The sequence below is a fragment of the Delphinapterus leucas genome, chromosome 12, assembly GCF_059928025.1.
Source record: "Delphinapterus leucas isolate spDelLeu-1000000601 "Yukka" chromosome 12, BTC_Dleu_Yukka2, whole genome shotgun sequence".
Classification (NCBI taxonomy): Eukaryota; Metazoa; Chordata; class Mammalia; order Artiodactyla; family Monodontidae; genus Delphinapterus; species Delphinapterus leucas.
The window spans coordinates 66,363,805-66,375,660 of NC_143140.1; the positions used below are offsets into that span (position 1 = coordinate 66,363,805).

Genomic DNA, 11,856 nt, shown 5'->3' on the forward strand with positions numbered 1-11,856 from the left:
CCAAGCCAGTATACTGCCTTGAGGCAAGGAAATCAAAATCTGATTTTTCACTCCACAACTCTACAAGCAAATGTCGCGCTGCCCTCCGGAGACAGTCTCATTGGGTCCAGCCCTGAATTAGCGATGGGCAACCACTGAAAAATGTGGGTTTGTGGAGGTTTAGAACTCTTTTTCTGGGGGGAGGGGTGGAAGGAATGGGGACTGGGAGGCTAACTATTCACTAACTTCTTGTGAGTAACGCGGGTGTGTGTGTGTGTGTGTGTGTGTGTGAAGGGGGGTGGTAAGGAAAGAGGTGAAAAAGTAAGCATTTGCCTCCCAAACCGAGCAGTGTCAAGAGAGGGTGACTACATGGTGACAGGTACTCAGAAGCGGTGGTGGAAGGGAACTGGCAAGTTGGTAACGATGGGTGTGGTTGCATGGATTTTCCGAAGATGGCCACACTAATATCTTCCCCTCCCATGTGACCTCCCCCCAGCATGATGTTGAGGTGGCGTCTACATTCTCTCTTCAATCCAGTGGGGCTGTGACTACAGCAGAAGACACAGTCCGTGATTCCATGGCTAAATTATAAAGGGCCATCCAGTTTCCACCTGGGCCTCTCAAGATGTTCACTCTTGGGACCCAGCCACTCTGCTGGGAGGAAGCCAGGCAGCTACATGGAGAGGCCACGTTCCCGACACAGTACCAGCGGAGGTCCAGCCAATAGTCAGACAAACCAGTGAGAGAGCCTCCAGGTGACTCAAGCACTCACCTTGGAGCTGACACCACGTGGAGCAAAGAAGACCTGTCACCACCAAGTCCTGCTTAGATTGCAGCTTTGTGAGCAAAATAAGCCACTGTGGTACGGGGTGCTTCGTTACACAATGACAGACAACCAAAAGGGGCAAGGTCCCCGCTGACACTGGACGTTTCTTGACACAGAATAAATCTGGCCTGAAGAGAAATGGGACCTGCCTCTCTGTCTTTTCTGGATTTTCATAATTTGGGTTGATTCTTTATTAACTTTAGCTTCTTTTCCTCTTGGTCCCAGATGAAGCTGTCCATGGGATATATCTCAACTGAAATTGTGTATGTATGTGCGCACTACAGGGTGCTTTGTACAACTTTGAATTGTGGCTGCTATTTACTAATCAGAAGGTTTTACTTACACACACACACAAATTAAAAATCTTTCTTCTCTTGGGACTTCCCTGGTGGTGCAGGGGTTAAGAATCTGCCTGCCAATGCAGGGGACACAGGTTCGAGCTGTGGTCCGGGAAGATCCCACGTGCCGCGGAGCAGCTAAGCCCGTGCGCCACAACTACTGAGCCTGCACTCTAGAGCCCGTGAGCCACAACAACTGAGCCTGCATGCTACAACTACTGAAGCCCGCGCGCCTAGAGCCTATGTTCCGCAACAAGAGAAGCCACCGCAATAAGAAGCCTGCGCACCTCAAGGAAGAGCAGCCCCCGCTCACCGCAACTAGAGAAAGTCCACGCGCAGCAATGAAGACCGCAGCCAAGAATAAATAAGTTAAATAAATTTTTTTTAAAAGTTTCTTCTCTCAAAAAAACAAAAACAAACGGAAGATCTGGCAAGACTCGATTTGCATTTCTACATAACAGTAATTCACATGCAAAAACTCGGGTTTCTTCTCTCCCCTCTACTCTGCTGCATTACAATCCTGCCTGTTCCACTCACGACTTGCCACTCTTTTACATTTGCTGCTTGACCTCGACATGAATTTGGGTTTATGACATCTGTTTCAACGACAATTCTCTGCCTGGCTGGTTAGGATTTATTCTTATATAATTATCCAGGAGTTAACATTCTATTGAAAAGAAGAGTTTAAGGTCATCAGTTTAATAATAAACTGAGTTTAATAATCACCATTATTAAAAGTCATAATAAAAGAATAAAAAATATGTAAAGGTCAAGTTTTTTTTAATTAAATAAGAAAGGATGAAATAAAATATATGGAAAATAGCCACAAGGGGAGGTGACTAGGACGTCAACTTAGGTTGTTATCATACACTCGGATGCCATCCTACATTGTGCCCCAGAAGCCAATGCTTTTTGTTGTATTGTTTCATGCAAAATTTGTTCTTTTTTTTTTTTTTTTTTTTGCGGTACGCGGGCCTCTCACTGCTGTGGCCTCTCCCGTTGCGGAGCACAGGCTCCGGACGCGCAGGCTCAGCGGCCACGGCTCACGGGCCCAGCCGCTCCGCGGCATGCGGGATCTTCCCGGACCGGGGCACGAACCCGTGTCCCCTGCATCGGCAAGCGGACTCTCAACCACTGCGCCACCAGGGAAGCCCCAAAATTTGTTCTTATTGGGAGTAAAATTACACAAAATTCAGTCTACTAGTGAAATCACATACACAATGTTTAACAACCCTATTTACCTTTTGGTACAGTTGCTGAGGATACCCTTATCACACCATTGCATGAAGAATCTCAAATCAATAGTTTCTAGGGGGAAGATACAATTTCAAGAGTTGGGAAATGGAATCACCCAGCCTGAATGATCCAGCTGGAACTGATACATTTCTTTTTATTTTTAGTGTCTGGGGTCTTTCATTTTATTAAAGAAGTTTTTAATAAATTTTCTTTCTCCTTAACTGATAAGCATAATTTTTATTGTATATTATATGTCCTAAAATGAATGGGATGCTTAAAAACATGGAATAGTAAAGGATGTCAGTCAACTAAGAAAATGGTGATCCTTTATGCATGAAAATAAAGATTTCATCTCCTTAGGAATAAAAACAGAGGGGAAAGTCCTACTTCGTGCTCATTAAATATATTGGGAAAGGATCCATTTCCAAGGCTTATTTCATAGTGATATGTGTTCAGTAATCACTTTAAGAAAAGTTCTATGTTTCAAAACCCATCTAAAGAGCACTTAATTAATTCTTATGTGATCTTTATGAAGAACCACCAGCAGTGTGAAAATACTGTAGTTTAACAAACCCTGTGTTTGTGGTGTGCCCATTATGGCATGTTGAAACAGAATTCTACTCTTAGTTTTTCATTTGATATCAAATTGGATGGGCTTTCTAGAACTGCTACTCTTCTGGGGAAATCAATATCAAGTTATCTTTTAAAGCATACATGCTCTGTTTTATGATATCACTATAGTAAGACTTGCGCCCTTCAACAAAACTTGCAAGGATAGTTAAGGGGCATTTGACTCTCCCCACCCTAAAAAAACAAACAGACAAACGAACAAAAAGATGTGGCTCAACAGGTGTTTAAATAAGGTATTGTCTACTTCATATCAGAAGAGAGCTAAGTTATTCAGCTAGTGAGGCCTGTGTTTGGGGTCAAATTCTTGGTTTACAAATTTAATGTCTGAGATGCTCCAGAAGGAGAAAATTTATACATCAATGACTTCAACAAAGTGTAATCCTCATATAGCTTTACTTTCTTGGAGTTGTCCTTATTTTGGGGAAGAAAGGACTAATTTATGAAAATATAGACAACAGAATGGTTTTAAAGTTTTTACTGCTGTCATTTTTTTAAATTTCTAGCCGGAGTTAAAAGGCCAATGCCAAAATTAGCGTTAAAAATCAATTGCAGAATGTTGTGGAAACCAAACTTAGAAGTCAGAAATAAAATTACTGAGAAATGCCCTTTGAAATCCATCGTGCACATCGATTTTAACATCATCAAAACCTTAACACAATGCCAGAGCAACTAGTTTTCATCTGCATCAAGAGACTTTTGGCAATGGTCAGCATTTTTGGATGAACTTTGATAAGCAACACTATATTTACCACGATGTTATGTCGTCGTGGAGAAGTGTCCAAATGTCGGTCAAGATCGAACAGACAAAGATGTCCAGAAAACCTACCTACCTAATCATTCTGGTCATCTCATAATTTTAAAAAAATGTTTTCCTATTCATAAAAACATCTGTGAACAGGCAACGACTCTACTCGGGCTCTTTCAAAGCAAAACTGTAGCTGTCGAACTGATTTTGTTTGCTATTAAAGTAAGTGAAAAGTTTTGCCACTTAATAGGGGGTTTTGCCTGGGTACTCCAGGTTTTGTATGTTTTGCGGCTTCCTAAACGTCTCTCAGAATAGCAAGCTCCTAGCGATTCTTGGGGACCTTTCATTCATCTCTCGGGTAAGGTAGCTGACCCAGCCCGCGAGCCAGGAGGCTTCAGAATAGCCGAGATGTGGGAAGTTCTGAGATCCCCGACCCTCGATAGCAAGACAGCAAATGCTACAGCTCTCTGGTCCCTTCAACCCTGAGAGCTGTCTCGTTAGGCCCCCAAAGCCGGGGTCCCTCTCCTTTCCTGTGAGGGATGAAGGGGGGGGTGCGTGGCAGGTGTGTACCTGGGGGATGTATTAAATGGGGCGCTGGGGACAGGAAAGTGCTCAGAGACGAAAAGCTGCCTGGGGTCACCGTGCTCATCGGTGAAACCTGGGCGCCGGAGGCTACAGGAGTGGACGGCGAAGGCAAACGTGTGCCGGGCAGGGGCGCCGGGGCGGCGGGGCGCGACAGCGTCCAGTCTCGGCCGGAGGGAAAGCCGGGTGGTCCGGGGTCGGGACCGGCCGGGGCGCGGCGGGGCGGCTCCGAGAGGGGACGCGCTTACCTGGAGGTAGGGCCGCCCGCGGAGCACGCCGCCCACGACGATGTCGGCCGCGGCCATGGTCCCGGTGGGCGAGAAGCCGAAGCCCACGTAGCCGGCGGTGCGCACCTCGAGGCGGAAGGCTAGCCGGCCGCCCCGCGGGCCCCAGCTCAGCCAGTACTTGCCCTCCGAGTCGAGGAGGGTGCGGTGCGGGAAGGGCCCGCCCGAGCCCCCCGCCGCCGCGCCGGGCAGCAGGCCGCACAGCAGGAGCAGCGGCCAGCGGCACATCCTCGGGCGCGTCCCGCCTGGCGGCACCTGGGCTCCCGCCGCCTGGAACGCGGTGGGCGCACGCCGAGCGGCGGCCGAGAGCCGGCGGCTGGGCACCGCCCCCCGTCCCGCCCGCCGGGAGGGGCCAGACCGTCCCGCTCTCCCTCCCAGGGCCGGGCGGCCCGCCAGCCCGTCGGCCCGGGTCCCGCCGATTCCGGCTGCGTCCCGCCCTTGCCGCCCATCCATCTGCCACCCCGCGCCCCTGCTTTGGTCCCCGAGGTGGGATTCAGTGGGGAGCGGAGAGACGGACGTCCTGGAAGGAGAAAGGAGGAGGTGGAAGCCGAGGCAAGGGGGTCGGGGGCAGAGGGAAAAGGAGCGGGGAGAGTGAGCACGTCTTGGGGACCAGGGGGTGGGGATCCCAGGGGAAAGAATAAGGAATTGCCGAGAGAAGGTAAGTTTAGCTTAACTGAGGAGGGGAGGACCCGAGTAATCAAAGGGATAATACTGGGTTTGCTGGAGGGCAAGTAAGAGAAAGTCCCGTCCAGGGTTAACCGCTTAATATTTCGGTATTCGCTGCTGTCGATTTTCCGAAACCATTGAACACAGCGATGCCTCTACCACGCCGGGAACACGGTTCACCTCGTCCAGCGCATCTCTCTCACCCTTTCATCGAGTCTGGGGAGATCTGGTTCCTGACGGCAGGAGTCAGCACCTTTCACCCTTTCATCGAGTCTGGGGAGATCTGGTTCCTGACGGCAGGAGTCAGCACCTTCAGGCTTGCCTCCTTCTGCCTGGTTTTTGTTTGATTTGGTTTGGTCTTGAGGGGACAAAATTCTGCCAAACCACTCTGCCATCAGCAAATAGGTCAGGGTTGAAGCATCATTTGGGAGTTAGATTTTAATTTGATATCCTCGTTTCCTGCTCTTTCAAGTTCTGGCCATAGTCATGTTTATCAAAAAGTGTTTTTGTCTCTACCTTTGACCACATCACTCCTGTCTTCAGAATGCTAATTACTCCGTGTGGCAACTGCAAATTACCTTCTTTATTTATTCATTTATTTATATTCTGCCATGTTTCAAAAAAGTTCTAAGGTGGCTTATAAAATACAAATAATACAAAATATAAAAATAAGATATCAGATTTAAAAAATATGGGTAAGAAGAATACTACAAATATGTACTATTTACTTTGGATTTGGAGGCTCCACACAAGCTGCTTATATTAATTCTCTCTCTTCGAGTCATGTTTCAGCCTGTTTTTTCCTGCTCCTATTTTCTCTTGCCATTCCTTTTCCCATAACTTTTCCAGAATTGCCACCATGCATCAAAACTGTGCTCTCCCAAAGATTCGGGCATATTTGACTAATTCTGGAAAGCAACCTTCCACCGGATCTGCTTACCAGGGAGTTCAGGGAGTTGCTTGAGAAGAGACTCATCCCAAGCAGAGAGGGGACTGAAGTCTACAGGTTTAGTCAATGACAACAGACCACCATCAGAGTAAAGCAATATTGAAACCTTGGGATAAGGCAAGAAATAAAAGAGCCTGTGAAGCCTTTAAAGAACTGAGGCATTGAGAGTATGAACTACCAGCTGCAACAGGGCTCCCTGGGCAGACATCAACTTCAGCAAACTAAGAATCGCATCCTTAGAACTGCATTTATACAAGCACAGGGGCATGGCTACTGCTGTTGCTCTGGCCAGGAAGAGAAAGGGAATGTGGAGAGAGAGGAACAAAATGGTGGACATGGAGGCCAAGAAGAGTGGGTCTTGGTACCATGTGAGGCACAGGCATTTCAGGGGAGTTATATTACTGCAGAGTGATCAAAGGCAAACTTCCTGTTTTTTGACCCCACTTTTATCCCTAGCATAGAGGAGCCTGGAATATATGGTTACATCTGCTTCCTGGGGTTTGTTATATAAATCCCAAATTCACATCTGGAATCTGACCCCTGTTTACTGTTCTAGCTTTACCTTCCATCACTGCCATGTCACTCACCCACTTCCAACCGGACACATAAAAGCTGCCTCTAGAATCCTCAAAAGAGAGCCCTGCTGTTTCCCATCACTGTGCCTTTTCAGGTTGCTCACACTCTGCCACACTTGCCTTTTCTTCCCACCATTCTTCGAAGTATTTTCAGATCCTTCTTCCCACATGTCCGTCAGATTGCATTGACCCCTCCACAGTGGTACCCATGCCCATGGAATGTTCTGTCCAGACCTCATGATGGCACCCCTAACATTTCAGTGTCTGTCCATATGCTTGTTTTCCTCCAGGAGCCTTTTAAGTCAGGAACAGATTCTGGTTCCTTGTTCTAGCACATTGCCTAGAATATGGATGAACATGCAATAGTGCTTAATAAATACTTGTAGGAAGAATAAATAGATGCATTTTCAGATCCTCCCGGAAGCATCCTCTTAACAAAGATGGGCTGTGGAGGGAAAGCTTGGCCCCCAGATATGATTGAATGTTCTGCTCTGCCCTGGTATTGAGGCAAAAATAGAAAAGGAGACCATATATGAATACACAAAAGAGAAAGTCTTAAATGGTCTTTATTCTTTCATAAAGTCAGAATGTTGAGGGTGAAGTTATTGCCCTTTGCTTGTCTGTAACTGGCATTGCATCCAAAACACCCTGAGTGCTTAAGAACTATTAAAACTAATATAATCGTGTTGAGATTAGGTCAACAAACAGAACATCATTAGCATAATTCATCCTCAAGAGACCCATTCTGCCTTGGCTTGAATTACCCCAGTAAATGAAGACAAAAGAGACAATTTTATCTAAGTGTGCTTTATAAGCTGCCTGAGTTCCCTAGATCAATACCATCTCCCCGCTCAGTTGCATAAAGTTGCAGTTTCCCAGCTGGGAAATTAATTACTGTACAACTGCTTGTCTTAAATCTGTAAGGAAAGCAGGAAGAAATCACAGGTCCATTAAAAACTCAGGGTATAGAGCCGAGAAGAGAATGAAATCAGTGGCAAGAGGTTTCAAATTTACTTTTTTAACTATTGTTTTTGTAAAAATGATAGTTGCTCCTTATTTAAAGCAAAAGATCAGGAAATGCAAAAAAATATGAATAAGAAAGTAAACTTAAAAAATCACCTGAAATTCCACCATCCAAAAATAACACTTGTATGAATTCCGAGAACATCATTCCAGAACCTAGTGCCATTAAAACCTTGAAGGAAGAGCCTGTTGAATAAGAATTTGCAAAGAAACAGGTGAATTACTTTTGTAAAACTCCTCTTGAAATAAACAGAGTGACTCTAAACCTGCTGGTTACCATCACATTTTTTAGGTTTCTTCTCTACACATTGTATCTAAAAAAGAAACAAAATACAAAACTAGAGAGTCAGTGAGGTCCTTCTTGAGTTCAGAACATTCAACCAAATTACTCATTCTTAAAAAATGAATCATTTTTTCACACTTTTCAATCAGGAATTCTAAATGTGATGTGTATTTTGAATCCTTACCCATTCTGATACACAGCTTGCCATCAGCCAGCGTGTCTGCATCCATGCTGGGCTTCCTTACCTTGGAACCCGCGCTGCTGTGGAAGGTTTATTTATATTTCCACGTTTGTCAACTGCAAGGGCGGAGGAGGATGGAAAAAAAGAAAGCTCAAGAGACCCTAACAAGCCAATGCAAAGTCCTTGGTATGAACCAGGATTACCTGAAATAGGTTATTTCTTACTTAAGTATGGGAGTATAATTTCCCGTCTACTTGTACCTAAGGTGCAACAATAAAACTAAATATTTATAAAGTTCCTGTCTTCTAGGGAGCTCAAAGAAAAATATTTATATAAGTGATCTCAGCAGTTCTCCAGCATTCAAAGAGGGAAGCTGAAGCATTTCTCATTTCATCTGTTAACTAAGCCTCTTGTGTGGATAGGCTTAGTTAGTAGACGAAAGTTGGCCACTGGTTCAAGTTAATACTGTGAGTCAGTGGCAGAAAAGCCAAAAATAGAACTTTGGTTTCTTGCTTTCTTTTTTTTTTTTTTGACTACATACTTTCCTTAGCTCTCACCTCATATCCACTAAAAAAAAAAAGTAATTTTTAAAGCTACCAGGTCATCATCATGAAACTTTCAGCTGGGCTGTTATTTTTCACACGAGCCAGATGCCGTGATCCGCTATTAGCCCAATATTATACTCCTTACTTTAATAATGGATGATACCAATGATGATGGTGGCACGGACGAAGAAGTGCATTTATTTTTATTATTAAAAAACTGAAATGGGCTTAACTGAGTTCTTGAGGTTACTTTGAAAATATGTGCTAGTTGGCCTTGAAAATCCCTCCATATGAAGATAACAACAAGCAAACCACTTTCTCTGTGCAAAACCTGCACTTCGGTGTTATCTATAAACCACGCTCTGAAATCAAACTGTTTCAACTAGAAAAAGTAATAAAATTTTCTTAGAGGAAAAAAATAATAACACTGTTTGTTTTTTTTTTATCACTAGTGACCATCTGTTAGAATTTCCATTTACAAGTAACTATGATGTGTATCAATACCGTGGTAGGGAAGAAATCGATTTATACCAGCACTCAGCCTATAGCATTGTAAAGCCTTTTTAAAACGTTGTTTGGGCGTTGATGAGAGCAATAGACCCCGGAATTGTGCTCTTTATCAGAGTGATCTTTAGATGAAGAAAAATAACCATGTTCTCTAAATTTAGTTTCTATGGCAGTGAAGCAACTGAAGCTGTCAATGATTATGGGAGGAGAAATGAGGGGTGATAAAATGTGCTGAGTTAGTCCTAGGAATATCCTAGGACTTGCCTTGAAAGGAACCTCAAGGACCCTGCAGTCCATACTCTCATCTTGCAGCCAAAGCTAGCAAGTCCTAGAGAGAAGTGAATTGTTATTCAAAGTTACAATTTTTTTAATAGATACAAGCAGGAAAGGTGGTTGCCTGACAAAATTAACAATGTTTGGCTCTTCCCACATCCTGCTCTTAACAGTTATTCTTTTGGATGTCTCATGCCCACCACTGGTATTGGTTTACCAAATTTTAACTTCTGTGAACATGTTGGGAGAAAGAAGTCATTGTGAGTACAGTAATATTCTCCTTAGATATTACCCTTCTGGTTGTACAGTGGATTTGGTATTTTAAATGCTTGTGCTTCTATGGGCTTATGCTTCTATAACCATCAATTTCAAGAAAGGTCTACGTACTTAGTCGAAATGAGCAACCAGCATCAAGTTCAAAAACTGAATATGAATGAGATGATTCAGTACTACTTGATTCCAAAACTCCATATGAGGTTTTTGGAAAAAATTAAAGAAATCTATACTATAATGAAAAACCATAAAGACTAGAAATATAAAAATGTAATTATTAAAAAACATAATGGGGGACTTCCCTGGTGGTCCAGTGGTAAAGAATCCACCTTCCAATGCAGGGGACTCGGGTTCCATCCCTGGTAGGGGAACTAAGATCCCAAGCCCCGCACCACAACTACTGAGCTCACGTGCCCTGGAGCCCGCAAGCCACAGCTAAAGAGAAGCCTGGGTGCCACTGCAACAAAAGATCCTGCATGCCTCAATGAAGACCCCGCGTGCTGCAAATAAGACCCAAAGCAGCCTAAAACATAATAAATAAAAAAATAATGAAAGTCATTACAATTATTACTAAGCATGATAAATAATGAAAAGAGGTTCCCTTAAATGCAAAACTGGAATAATTAGCAATTATTTTTCCATGTGGAAACTGGCAAATATAAGACATAGTCTGGGAATGAGTGTTAAACTAGGTTTTGAAGCTCTCTAATCAATTCTTGAATAAAAAAGGAAAAATGTGTGTGTTTATTTCCTATGCTGCAAGATTTTATTTCTTTTCATTTTTAAATCTAAGCTCTAGTCTCAGTTCTTTGGAAATTTCTACACTTAAATATCCAAATTAGAAGTTAAAGAAATTAAAGATTAATTAACTTAGAAATTAAAGATTAATCGACTTAGCCTTACATAAACACAATTTGGTCTTCAAAAGGCAGCTTTTTTTTCTTTAGGTAATTAAACAAATAAAACAAATAATCAGGTTGACTGTCACTGTTAATTGACTAGATAACTGCTGGTCAATCACCTCACTTACAGCAGAGTTTGCCCAAAAAGAGTTTATCAAAACCCCAGGCCATTACAAAATTAGCCTTAGGAGTAAAACCATTAATAATAATGAGAACACAGGAGCATGACCAGAGGGTAATTTCTAGGGAGCCCTACTCTTGAGGTGAATTTCCCTGTATTCACGACCTCTTCATCTCTACTCTTCACCTTCCCATGTGTTTATGGAAGTTAATATTTGGTAAAACTAATGCCAACAGTGAGCTTGAGACACCAAAAGAATAAAGAATAACTGTTAAAATGAGGATATGGGGAGAGCCAAGTATTGATAGCCTTAGAAGTAAAATCATAATAATGATAACGATCATCACAATAATACCAATATGTTTATTAAAGTGACGCAGGCATGTTACATGAATTGTCACATTTAATCTTTAGAGTAACTTTATGAAATCAGTGTTTTTTTTCTCCCTATTTGAAGGAAACTGGGGGAAAAACGTTTTTCAACTTCTATAAAAGCAAAGACAACAGGATCTTCTCTCAACTGTAAAGGAAGAAATTTCTTACAATATTAAATATTTATTAATAACCATAAACTGTCACATGTCTTAGAAACTTCTTTACACCTCTTTGTTTTTCTGGGGAAATCATAAACACAGTCCCCCAAATTCTACAAATTATGCAGTCAAGTTTCCCACACTTGGGGAAATCGCATGGGTCAGCACATCCAAAGGGCAACGGATAAACCTCCCCCTGGGAAAACTACCTTCGAGATCATGGTACCTCCCCTGCCAGGTATGTATTTTTTTTTACATCTCTTATCAAACAACTCTACTGGTAGTATTTTTATTGAATATAAATAAAATAAACAAAAACCCACAGGAAATCAATTTGCTACAAATATTTGGAGCTTTTCTTGACACAAGTTTCTAAAACTGTATGTGGTTACTGAGTTCCTTGAG

At 43.0% G+C, this 11,856-nt stretch overlaps 1 protein-coding gene and 1 non-coding gene across 2 annotated transcripts in view; both read right to left on the reverse strand.

Moving 5' to 3' along the window:
- MOXD1 (monooxygenase DBH like 1) overlaps positions 1 to 4,918 on the reverse strand; it is an 81,580-nt gene extending 76,662 nt beyond the window's left edge. The window contains exon 1 of the mRNA XM_022556764.3: positions 4,585 to 4,918. Coding sequence (XP_022412472.1) covers positions 4,585 to 4,848 — 264 coding nt within the window. The 5' untranslated portion in view covers positions 4,849 to 4,918. The remainder of the gene's footprint in view (positions 1 to 4,584) is intronic.
- Positions 4,919 to 11,532: 6,614 nt separating this feature from the next.
- Positions 11,533 to 11,697, reverse strand: LOC115802056 (U1 spliceosomal RNA). The gene has a single exon (XR_004022437.1). It is a non-coding gene; the product is annotated as a U1 spliceosomal RNA (small nuclear RNA).
- Between the last annotated feature and the right edge of the window lie 159 nt (positions 11,698 to 11,856).